General features: G+C 37.6%; 1 protein-coding gene across 23 annotated transcripts in view; it reads right to left on the bottom strand.

Annotated features, from left to right (window-relative positions):
• Positions 1–13,407, bottom strand: part of RBFOX1 (RNA binding fox-1 homolog 1) — a 1,157,213-nt gene that overhangs the window by 518,516 nt on the left and 625,290 nt on the right. For 16 of the 23 annotated variants that reach the window (XM_032703684.1, XM_032703685.1, XM_032703682.1 and 13 more), the window contains one exon: positions 7,716–7,763. The exons of 6 other annotated variants lie outside the window; for them this stretch is intronic. In XM_032703684.1, coding sequence (XP_032559575.1) covers positions 7,716–7,763 — 48 coding nt within the window. Of the gene's footprint in view, positions 1–7,715; positions 7,764–13,407 lie in introns of those variants that run through there. One more of the 23 variants, XM_032703704.1, reaches the window with a different exon arrangement.

Raw genomic sequence — 13,407 nt, 5'->3', positions numbered from 1 at the left:
CTACTGTGTGCCTGACCTGACTGCCCTGTCCCAAACTGGTGCCATGGCACTGGCACCCTCACACAACCCACCTCAACCACCCCTGCTGCCCTTCACCTCACCAGCAGAACTGGGATGGACCCAATTCCCATTCCATATTTTATTTTTTCACTCAGTAACTGAGGGTTTGTGTTGGTTGGCAGTAAGTTAAATGAAAGAAAAGTCCCCAACTTGAGACTGTTGTGCCTGACACAGAGATAATTCTGCTCATATCAGTGTGAGACCTCTCTCCCCATTCAGTGCTCTTTACACCATGTCCAGAAAAACAAAGAGCCTCCCCCAGGCTTAGGGAACACAACAAGGGGTCAGCCTGAAAGTGCTGCCAGAGCCCTGGCAGGCTTTGAGATGAGGCCTCAAAAAAAACCCTGGTAGTTTTGACATGAGCACCCCAAAACACTGTGAGAGACCAAGTGACTTGGGACCTTCACAGGAACCTGGTGCTTTCCCTGTCCCCCAGCCCCTCCAGCCACAACTGACAGTGACCACAGAAGTATCTCCAATTAAGGTGGTTCATCTGTACATACTGTTAAATACTGATAACTTCTTTGTCAAACCTCCCAAATCTTTATTTAAAAAAGCAGGAAAATAAAACAGGGAAGAAAATATCAACATGAAACTCACTTTTCTCTAGAGCAACAACGACCATGAAACACTTTGGTGTATGTGTACAATATAAAAGTACAGACTGAGACACAGTGAATGCATTTAAACCCAGGTCATCTGGCCTTGGTATCTGGGATGTTGCAGAGGATCTGACAGGTCAGACTAATGACTGGAAATTATTAGCTAAGACAGCTGCTGAGGTCAACTCTGCCTTCCTGGTGCAGTGGAGTCTGGGTTATGAAAACCCAAACCTTTTAAAAGGAAAAGTTTCTCCACAAAGCAGCAAAAGTTGCACTTTCCCATTGCTGTAAAGTTTTATCAGTTCACAAACACAAAGAAGGTCCAAGACACGTTCCCATTCACAGCATACTAATAGATTTGGGGGTTTTTCCCTTTTCTGTAGAACTTCAAAAGCCAATTCCCCTCTGTGTTCTCATACCTATTGAAAACTTAATGACCAGACGTAATCAAAAGTTCAGCAAGCCTTCAGTCTCCCATGAATTATTTTTCAGTTAATTCTGACAGATAATTAGCATCAGACCTCAGTTCTCCCTCTCCACTTGATTTTTTTTCTCCCAAATCTGAATATTTTAACTTTATATTTAGCTGAGTATTAAAGCAAAAAGTTTCTTTCTTCTGTCCTCTTCCTTGTCCCAAGATGAAATATAATTTACTTGTATGCAATGCAGGAGCAGTACATATGAATATATGCCAAAGTAACTTGTGCATACATTTACTACAGTGAAAATATTTTTTTTTTTTTTTAAATTCAGGCATATAAAAGATTTCTGTTCTAGCTCTGTGAGATTTTTAGGAGTTAATAGCAGGAATGTCTCATATACCTAATGAAATTTATTTAAAGAGAGAGGAAATTTAAAAAAAAAAAAAGTAAAATAAAAAAGTCCCTTCGAGAACTAATTCTTTACACGGACACAGAATTATAATTTCAAGATTTACCAAAATATCTTCAAAATGAAGACTTCAAAAAAAAATCTCCTAATAAAAATATAATTGTTTTGCAATAGCAATCATGTTTGTACATAGTAATACAGGGATAGAAAAGGTGATGGTTAAGGATGGAACACGCTGGCAAAAAGACAGGGTGTAGTAAAAGCTTTTTTTAGCACTGCCTTCCCAGGTATTGCAGCACCATAAATATACTATCCATGTCCCTTCTGTGTACTCAGCATATGTAAAAGTCATGCAGCAGAACACGTTGACACTTCAGTGGGAGGTCAAATTATTGTTTTGGCACTTCTGTCACGCCTGTCACTTCAATTCCACTTTATCAAATTACAGATTGCTAGATAGAGTTGGATTAAGGGGAAAGACAGACACACACACACAGAGGAGCAACTGTCATCACTTCAGTTGTGAAATCCCATAATTGCACGTCAGTGACAGGAAGAACAAGAGAGCAGTAATAGGACTGACATTAAGAGCATTCAAATACCGTGGAACTTTGCAGCAAGGCTCTGCACTGTGTCAAGCCACATGCCAGGAAAGGGACTGCATTTCTGAGTGTTTCCTCACATTAGAATTGCCAATATTTATTAGGCTGACTAATGCAGCGTGTTAAGTTCCAGGGCAACTTTCAGATTCCTGGGGTTTTTTCCAGAATTAGTGCTTTTACTTGAAAAGAACATAAACTAAAAAACAAACCCCTCCGATTTCAAAATATCGCTAAAAGTAGTAAGAAGAACAATAAGTGATGACTAAACAACTTAGACTATGGGTTTGATTCAGCTTTCTGAGTTTTAGGATATCTGAAGTGCAACAGACCTTGCATTAAAATAATTGTGAAGGAGTCAGCCATGGATATCAAGTAACTTTTCTGGTGACAAGCAAACCAATTACAAACACCACACCTTCTTCAGAGATAATTTTGCCCTTTTGAGGAAGTCGTGAAAACTCCAGCTCTGTACTGAGGAAGACTCAAGAAGTGCCATGGAAATCTGACTTGCATGAGCTGGGATGTCAGTGCAAACCTCTGGTGTACTGTGACAGGAGGATACTATTCTTGGAACAGCTCATTATTCTCCCTCCTGGGTTACTCCCCCTGGTTTCTGAACCTCTGGTCAATCCTCTCTACTTTGTGTGGTCTGTTTGTTCACCCTACTAGACAACAGAAAGCTCATTAATGTTCAAAACGTCCTTACCTTCCTCTAAATCTCTATCCAACACAATTTAGACACTTCCTTACCAATCCATTGGAGTCAGTGATCTTCTCTCACCAAAAAATTAATTTCTATTCATGTGAGTAAAAATGCATCTCAAAAACCTACAAAATTATTCAGATTGCATGATCCCTTCACAAGGGAATAAAAATGATACTCATGTTCACTGCTACTCAGCCCCTAAACAGCAGAAAAAGGGATTACAATTAAACAGTATAAAATATATCCATATCTTTGATGTCAGTAGTTCACTGAGTCCCTCCATGATGCTTATCAGCTCCTCACTATTTGATACCCTTATTAAACCCCTCCCACAGTAACCTGAAGAAGATTAGAGAAATTGGATAAATATTCTTTCTCCCAATAAAAAAATTTCCCATATACTGTTACAAAAACATCTTCATATCATCACTATAAAAAAAAATTTTAAGTAGCCATAGAATAGACAAAGCAAAATATATTTGTAATGCTGTTTCTTTTTCTCCTCATTTTGTCTCAGACACACTTTATAACCTTGCCTGCATTTCCCCTTCACACTCCTATTTCCCCATATGTAACTCCAGCAATATAACTGTAAGTACTTTCCTCATAGGTGTTTTTAATTTGTTTGTGAAGTAATTTGAGATCCACTGACAGAAGGTACTAAAAAAAAAAAAAAAAGATTAAATATTTTCCACAGCAGGCACTGAAAAAGAAAGAAAGGCATTACTGCCTATCCCATATCCCACAGAAGGTAATGGGGAGTTATGAAACATTATGTCACTACAGGGAACTTTTCCAACTTACTGACCTATCAGGTTATTGCCCTAATGCACACCCATAAACTCTATTGCTCTCATAAAGCCTCTGAGCTCCAAAGTGGTAAATTTTGAAGTCAAGATGCATCTCAAAAATGTTCTCTCCATGAGCTGCTTTCCTTTTCAGGAGCAGAAAACGAAGCAGGAGACCCTGAGTGACCTTGAGCCCCCTCTTTAATGGCGCTGAGCTGCTGCTTAAGGGGCAACATTATCGTGCCTGCAAGGAACAGGCAGGAGAAATGTCCCTGCACATCACAGCAAACACAGCCCATTACTGGGACAGGGTTGGAATAAACCACAAATGAAGCAGCCAAAGCTGAGGAATAAAACATTCCTTGCACAGTAAAAACCAGCTGAAACAAAGTTACCCAGCGCAGAAAGGTCACTGTAGCTTAGCTTTCCTTTCACTCTTTGGTGTCACAGTTTTCCATTTTAGATGGAATTGTAACAAAAAGGATGTCAGGGTACAGGGGGAGGATAGCTTTATATCAGTTTTGGTTTCACAGCCTTGCCAGGAATTAATTTGATGACGCGACAAATGCAATTGCAGACTAAAACAAACTATCTCCTTTGTGCTCTGTTCAGACCTCAAAGACAGAGCAGGACTATGAGAAATCTTATTTACAGTTTCTTTGGTTTTAATGTTTTCAAAGATTTCTGTTCAAAGAAAATCCCATATAAACATATGGGAAAAAAAAACCAAAAAAAACCAAGAAAAAATGTAATTGTTCAGATCAAATAAAAACGTGAACTGAAATCAAAACCAAGGAAGATTTATTAAGGGCATGTTTTTCAGGTAACAGGAGATGATCAAGCTGATGTAAGAGCAACAACAACAACAACATGTACAGACTGTACATATTAGCAGTCTTAGAGTGGACACAGAGACCATAGTTTGGTTACATCAAATGGAAGTGAACATTGCAAAGGATTCCACATGGAAAACCAGCCAATATCCTTAATAATTCCCTTTAACCACAACCATTTTGTTTGTGCCCAACACACACAGTTCTATTAGAAAATATGGGTAGAAAGAAAAACAAGCCAACCATCTGTCAGAGCCCTTGCAAGAGCAAAACATCACAGGCTTTGAAATGATGACTCAAATTCCAAAACATCCAAAACCCTAACCAGCTTCAGCTATCAGGGTATTTTTACAAAAATCACACTTGGTATGTTTTTAACAGGTTTCTTCCTGTGAAAATTTAAGGGTCACGTTTCCACATATGTTTCTTTGAGAAGCAAAGCTGAGACATTTCCATGATCACGTGATTCATTAAACATCCAATACTGTGATGTTCAGAGAGAAGGTATGAGATCAATTTAAAAAAAAGAAAGAGGGGTGGGAGTGACAAAGACAAAAAAGAGCATTGACTGGGTAGGAAATAGGTTGTGCATACATTTATTGGTCCACTGCTGGCAGTGGTAAGTGCAGGTTAGTAATGCCAAATAATACAGGTCAGTTAGAGCAGATTGTGCATTACTTATCCTCAAACCTGAGAGCTTTTATCCTTGTAGAAAATAAATAGAATCTTACACAAAAAGGTCAGTATAAGACAATGGAAGGAGAGACAGATCACAGTGATGAAGTGGTTATGACAACCAAATGGTATTTTGTAATTTATAGAATAATAGGTTTGAAAATACTAAATACATTTATTAAATTTGAGTTTACCTCCAGGAAACGATTTAGTTGCTGTTACATAAATTTCTACTTCAGAAGTTAGAGACTAGGAAACTTCAGGGGAAAAAACAATGTGAGAAAAGGCACCTTGCAGGTTTGTATTTTGTGGTTAACGGGGAAAATTTTCCATTAATTGCTAATGATATAGTTCATTAGGAGTATATTTCATTATGGAAGCGCAAATTATTAGATACTAATGATGCATGTCCTAATTGCAGTAGTTTGTCTTGATTTCAAGATAGATGAAATAAAAATATTTATTTCCAATGTTTCAGCTTCTATGAATTACATTAAATTCTTAACTCACACTTTCAACAAACATGAAACAGTGCATTACTAATAACCAAGATCGATGTATCTTTATTTGATGGTCACTGCACAGATCACTGGGTATCTGTTTCCCTGGACTGTGAAGTACAACTGCCACTTGAGCTTTTGGGACTAAACACAGAGAAAAGTTGAAACATGTCATGTAACAGCAGGTATTTATTACATTTCTGGGGTTTTTTTCAAAGTGCTTCCACAAATTACCAAAATAAAGAAGACAAATTTAAGGGTTTTCTAGACAATCCCTTCTGCTGACTCCAGTTTCTGCCTGTGGAAGGCAGAACACTGAACACTGTCACTGTCATGGGATCACTTTTAGCAAGCCAAAAAAACAAACCATAGCCCAAAACCTCATGTTTGACGTGAGACAGGATCAGAGAGGAGTCTCTAAACCTGAAGCTGTGTCTGTGTGCACCAGGAGTTACAGGTAAAAGGGACAGAAATTCATGGAACTCAGCACTTGAAGATGGACAACTTCCAGATCTTCAACCTCAAGGATTCAGTAAGAGAGAGACAGAGAGAGAGAGAGAGACCCTCTGGGTTCCACAGTAAGTTTGGAGACCCTCTGACTGTCCCCTCACCTTCAGGCCACTGCTTCTGAGAGCAAGAAGGGACAGGGAAGTGAGCAGACCAGGACAGGGAAGAAATAAATCACAGGATAACATGGAATGTCGTGCTCTTCCATTTCAGTTCACGTGCCCAGTCCGAGGGCTGGGGCTGTCTCAGAAAAGGCCAGATCACCTATTCTACCCTGGAGGAGGTGCCCCTTTCTGGGTCAGACAGCTGGGGGGGGTGTGGATAACCCAAATCATGGAAGATGGACACGACTCCTCATGAAACCACTCCAACTCATAGCAGTCCTGAGGCCAAGAGGAACCATGAGATACACAGCTCCTGTAATTCACACTGAGGGAGAAACCATCCTACCATAAACAAGGAAAAAAAACCCCAAAATGTTTTCCTGGCAACAAGGCTGGTACCTCTGCTAGGCAAAAGGCAAGTTGCAACAAAAGGAAAAAGAAATACAACACGTGAATAAAACTGCTGTCCAAAGCCTGTCAGGCTCTTGACAACTTTTCCCAGAATACACATAATATAAAAAAACCCCTTTGGGTTGGGCAGTTTTAACAGTTGATGCCCACAGGAAAAAAGTCAGAACGTGGTGTTTAGAAATAAGGTCCCAAAGTGCATTTTAACATACTTTAAACCAACAGGTACCTAAGTGGAAGCACCTGGACACGTTCATTAAAGAGAAGGCTCAGAACCTGCAGCCAGGAGGGCCCAGTTTCACAGCAATGAGGGCCAGCTGATGTCAGAGATTTTAAATTACATGTACATGCTCAACACTGCCACAAACTCAGTTACTACTTGGCACTGCACAGACCTGTAATCCAGAACTGCATTCTAGCTCCAGATTTTCAGCAGAAATAGATTTTTAAACAGAACAGGTTACTCCCTGTAGTGAGAAAATACTTTAAAGCTGAATTGATATTTACTTCTGACAATTTTTTTTTAATTGAAATCTTCCATGTGATGCCTTTATTTCTTACTTTTTACCATAAGTAAGGTGAAGAACACTACTAAAAATGCATTTTATATTAGTTCACAAAATAAAACTGGAAACATTTCTTAAAATAAACCCTTTAAAACAAAAAAAATCAGCATCAAAATACTATCTGTAAAGGAATCAAAAACAGTCCTTATCTTGCTGTCTTACAAATACTTACATTGGTATGTCAATATTGTCATGAAAGACATAATAATTTTGTTAATAATGAAAATTAAGAACAAGAAGTGCAACTGCCTTTTAAACTGTTCACAGTATAATCAAATTAAGACCATAATTCCCTTCTGAACAAGCAGTTATTCAAATTTCTAAAAGAAGTATATTTAACAGAGTAAAACTGTTTGTCTCCACAGAAGTTAAAATACAGCATTAGGAAAGTTATTGTTAGGAAACTTTATAAAACATACACACATAATTTCACATGCTTTACCCAAAAATAATAAAATAAAAAAAAAAAACAATCAAAGCAAACCCCACCTACTGGAGTTGCCTGACAAATTACATTAAAAGAAGCCACTTACTTTTCTGTCCTCAGTTTCTACACCAGAACTGGACTCTGCTTTAGTGTCCTGAAAACACAAACAGAGAATCCTGTGTCACAAAGCACATTGACCAGGGCTGGGGAAACAACTCAGCCTGAGGAAAGGACATCAAACTCTGAAAAGCAGATTTCTCAATCTATCACACTTTAATTACCTGTTATTTTTATATATATAATACACTTAAATGTACACTGGTTAGTATTATGCCTTTAATTAATGTTTATTAAACTTTACTACGTGCATAAACTTAGAGACGGGATTGAAAGAAACACAAAAACCCCAAACCTGTTTCAATGTAGTGTAGCAGCTCCTAAGACAAAAATGTGATTTTATAGTATATGTTTTCTTTTTTCCTTGCATCTTGAGGAAAATATATTGGTTGCTCATTTTTTCTTTTTAATAAACTAGTGATGGAAGCTTAAAAAAATATAAAGGTCAGCTTAAGAAGAAAATCTGCTCAACCTTCTGCCTGTTGTTGAGTGCTAACTTGGGGTTGATAGTTGTGTCTGAATCTTCTTGCAAAATATAAGAATAATAAAACCTCTATTTGAGATAAACACGTGTATATGTGTGGATATATATATATACATGTATATAAGTGTATATTTTGGACACTTGTGTATATTTTGGACACAAGTGTATATTTTCTTTCAGGAGTCAAACAAATAATCTTAAACCTAATGACACACCCAACACATGGTCCTTTTATCCCTAAAATATTTTGACTCATTGAACCTTTGGGTTTTTGCCAGCAGACCTGAAGACATGTAGAGATAACCATTATCACAAAAAATATAGTCTGAAAGGCATTTATTGCTTCACAGTCACCCTTTTTACAACAAGTTACTCCTGGAAGCTGAGTAAGCCAAAGAGAGTTCAAGTCATTAAACTGTAGACAAGTGACCTACTAATTCTCTTTTCAACTTTACTTCTCTGGTGAGGGTATTCTTGGAAGCAAACTTTCCTTATGTACAGCAACTTTGGAGATTTCTATTGGAAAAATAACATACGGACGAGGGACAATTTTTTGTTAAAAGTAAGTACTTTCCCAAGCTCTCACTGAAGCTAGAACTACTCTCATCAGATTTTAGAACATTGCCACATAAATTCCAAGCTGCAAATTTAAGCCTGATAGCAAATAGCAGCTCCTTTTCAAAAAATTAAAACAAATGTAAAATAAAGAATTTCTGTTTCTTCAAAACCACCCTTATTCATCTCAAATGAAGGACTGGTATTATTTCAATGCCAAAGAGTTCTTACCTAAGCCATACAAGATTAAAAAAAAATAGATAACTTAATCAAGTAAGATGAATCAAGGCTTCCTGGAAACATACTTTAATTTACAGCGAATTATAGTAAAGATGGTTTCATCAGGCACATGTGTCACTTCTTAAGCAGCAACAAAAACCTTGGTTATTCAAGTTAGCTTTATATACGAATCAGTACCTCAAATACTCTGTATATTCCAAATCCTTTCCATGGGGAACCAGACTGTACTTGCTCTCAAGTGTGAATTCCTGGCAGCCAGACAGTCTCTCACCATGTCTCTCCTCCCATGTGGTGGGTAAGGAGACACTCTCTCTGCCCACAGCTGACTTCCTGAGCCTGTTTGGGTATTTACAGTCAGTTCTTTTTTGGTGAGTGAGTGAGAAAAAAAAAACACCTCAGCTTTTAAAAAGCTTTCTGCTTCGGGGGAATGAATTCAAACTTCATTAGCACCAGTGCTCTTCACCTGCTGGCTGTGCCCTAAGTCACCTTTGGGAAATAATGGAATGTTCTTTAACATATTTATTGGTTAATCAAAAATGAATCATATCTTTTCATATTACCAAGGACAAGAGTGGCTCTATCTCACACACTGACCTAAATTAACTGAAGGCAGAATAAAGTAGCTCCTATCAGACTCTAGTCAGAGCTATGACAAACTCTCAGTATGATGAATACACCTTGTTCAACACCTAACAGTGCTCTGATCCCTTCTGCTCTCTATGGAATGGTTTAGTTTGCTATTTTGCCACTGTCCATTCCCATCAAAAGCAACTTCCAAGAAACCCAAGTTCATAAGCATTCATTACTCAATGTGAATTAAAAATGCAGGTTTACCTGGATAAAACAGAAACCATCCTGCTCCCAGCACAGCTTCTCTCACATGGCTGTAGGCAAAAGGCACAAATGAAGCCCTGCAGCCCAGCTGAGCACACTTGGGGCCAGCCCAGCTGAGCCTGCAATCAGGAATTAAAGGGACAACAAGTCTGAAGTCAACTGACAACATTTTCCATGAGGAAAAGATGCAGGCTGAAGATCTAATGACACAATTTCTATTCTGTGCCTTATCCCTGAACATTGGACAATCATTTCATCCCGCAGCGTTTGGGTTTCTATCTAAAGATATGGGAAGTGAATCTTAAAAATTAATCACTGCATCATTAGCAATCAAAACTACATCTGTATGGGTTCACTCTGACTGGGTATTGAAGAGTTATCTCTGAAATTATGGCAAGTCAGATTTGGGAAAAGAAATAGCTGTATATCTTCAAGAATAGACACCTGGATTCAGATTTCTGCACAAGGACAATAAAAACCCACTAATTTGCTGTTATTTTATTGTTTCTGGTATTCCAAATATTAAAGTGTTGCCTAATTAATTTTTGACAAGCTTGCTTTGGGTACATTATCAGATAATAACCTGGACTATAACATCCATTTAATACCTAATACATACAAAGCCTGACTTCCTGGATGGGATTTTTCTTTTGCAAGGGGTGAAATTCTCACAAAGGCACTTACTCAAATGAAGAATAACTAAGGATACTGACACATTACCTAAATGAGAATTCAAGAATCCTTAGTTCAAAGGGGTGAAGTCATCTGGGAGCAGTAAAAAATTTGAACAGTAAAAATTTGTGCAGAATAAGAAATAACGGGAGGTGATCAATTAATCTCTTCTAAAATCAGTAATTTGCAAATTTGTTAGCTGAATAATGAAGTGTAATATGCAACCAATTCATATTTAAAAACAATACTAATAGTTGATCACTTCTGTAGAAACAGTTACAGGAGTTGCTGTATATCTGGTGTCTGTGGTGAAGTCAAAGCAGGCAGCTACTTTTTTTATCAACTGTAACTGAACTGTGACAGAATTTATCTGTGAGTGACAAGAATATTCCATGTTATGCACATGCACATCTTCACCTTAAATTGCCCAAGGAACACAAACTAATTTTTCTAAAGCAATTAGTGTTGTAGTTCTTTAAATCAGTGAAGCTGCTGACTTAACCAGATCTATGTTTAAATATCAATATTTGAGTATACACCTACATCCTAGATATACCTCTTTAAAGAAGAAACGTTCACAGACCCTAAGCTTTAAAAATCATCAAAAAGAATCATCTGTCAATCCCAGAGCAAGAAGGGAGGAAATGAGAATATTCTCTGGGAGACATCTGTGCTGCTTTCTCTAAGTGCAAAATGACAAAGCACTGTCACTTCACTCCCAACTCTGAGAATTATTTGAGACTGAGAAGCACCTTTGCTGTAAAGAAAGTATAAAATTCCAGAGATTTGAACAATACATCAGGCACTTTCTTTATTGTTGTTACATCACAAAAAAAAAAAGAAGTAAAACCCCAGAAAAATCTGTTCCTCCTGAAGCATTATTACTTTAGACAAATTATATAATGACAGAGTACTTCATTGGATGTTTCAGAAAAGAATAAATTATAGAAATACCCTGCCACTAAGGTAGAAAATCCTCTCATCCATTTCAGTTTAAAATCAACACAAATCTGGTTTTGTTTGTGTTTTTTTTTTAGTGTCACTGCATAATAGTCAACTAAATCACATTATTGCAAACATATTAGGAGCTGTATTTTTAACATGTAATTACAAAAGAAAATTGCCTTTTTCTTCTCTTGTGTCGGGTAGCAGCAACAGGGAAACAAAACAATATTTTATGGAGCAATGCAGGACAAACACAACTTTCTTTAAGAGCTGAGACCAAAGTGTCATAAAGGGAACTGCCACATAGATTCCCCATTAGAATGGCACTAATTTCAGTGCTGAAACAATGCTCACCCCTGTGTTTGCTGGCACCTGTTTCTAAAAGGCAGCCTTTAAATGTTCTTCCTGAAATTTAGTCACCTTGGTGATCAATAAATTTATGGTTTATCGAGGTCTGTGCTCACCAGATGGAAAAGTGAGGTCAATAGGTACAATTTTTTCCGTGCTGGTTTGGAGACAACTAATGGCTTAGATAACAACCAGATCTACTGTCAGTGCCCAGTACAGAACACATCAGACATGACACCCATTTTATTCCTGAGCATGTTCCCTTTTCTAATCCCAGTTTTGCTCTGTTTGATCTTCCATGTGTTTCAGGCATTTTTGAATTTTAACACACCAGGCCCCTGGAAACGTATCCAACTCCTTCACTCAGCAGTGGCATTACACAAATGTTACTGAACAGAGTGAAAGAAAAGCTCTAGAAAGGAAAAGCAATTCTTGGCAGTAGCATGACCCTGCATGGCATTTGGCTTTAGGACACAGTAGAAACCTCCATACACTATTTTACATAGTTTCTATAATTTTACATTGAATTTTACTGCTTGAATTGCAAGCAGAAACAGTGAAATCAATATCCCCAAGTAGCCATTAGTCATGCTAACATGACTAATACCCACACTGGCTGTGTACTTTATCATATTTTACAGCTTGTTCTCTCCCTGCTATCCCAAACTTATTTCCTCTGCTTCCCTATCAGCATAAAACAAGATACCAGAAACCAATCAACCAAAATAACCCTAAGAAATAAGAAACTTACTTAAAAAAGTTATTTGAATTTCTAACATCTTTTCTCTTCCACGTGAAGGTGAGGCAAACAGAATTCCTGTGCGCACACACACACACACACAGCTCCTGGATCAGAGGGAGGAAAGATGAGCCTCTGGAATTCCAGTTATTCCAGCGTTCCCTCCGTTGGGTTTGTCTGTAATATCAGGGATGGTCAGTAGGTGGAAGCAAATAACCTTGTAAAATCCTGCTCAACTTCCCGTGGAAGACAAACCTATTGCACTGCCCAGGCTGGGCAGGCGTTTTCCAGGTGTCCTTGGCATCCCAACAAGTGTCAACACAAATCGTGGCTCTTCTTCATAATACCTATTTCCAGTTTCATTAAAGGCCAGTACATTTAGAATAAATAAAAAGTGGGTGGTTTGGGGTTTTTTTTCGGGTGTAAAATTTGTAGAACTGAATTGAATTACTTATAATGACTAATTAATGTAAAAGGTCACACAAGGTCAAACAAAACAAGAAAATATATACATATATATATATACAAAATTAAAAAGCACACAGTCAAATTCTAGTTTATTGATTTTTCTGAATATTTTCATTGAGTGTTGAAATATATCAAAGCTCTGAATTATTGAGGGAAATACTTAATTTTTTTTGCTATCCTTTAGCCATTATATCTCATTATTGCTGCTAACAAACAGGCTGCCAGCAGAAGAATTCATTTGAATTTCAGATTAGTTCTATTTCATCCATCCCAGAGAACAAATTAACCACACAGTAATACTTACTGAAGAAGAAAATAAATGAAAAATGAAACCCTAGAATGTGACATTCAAGTCTTTACTAAGTTTGTCCCCAACAACTGAAGGACTCGTGCAGA

This window comes from Chiroxiphia lanceolata, chromosome 16 (genome assembly GCF_009829145.1).
Source record: "Chiroxiphia lanceolata isolate bChiLan1 chromosome 16, bChiLan1.pri, whole genome shotgun sequence".
In the NCBI taxonomy this organism is placed as follows: domain Eukaryota; kingdom Metazoa; phylum Chordata; class Aves; order Passeriformes; family Pipridae; genus Chiroxiphia; species Chiroxiphia lanceolata.
This window is presented reverse-complemented; position numbering and strand designations above follow the sequence as displayed.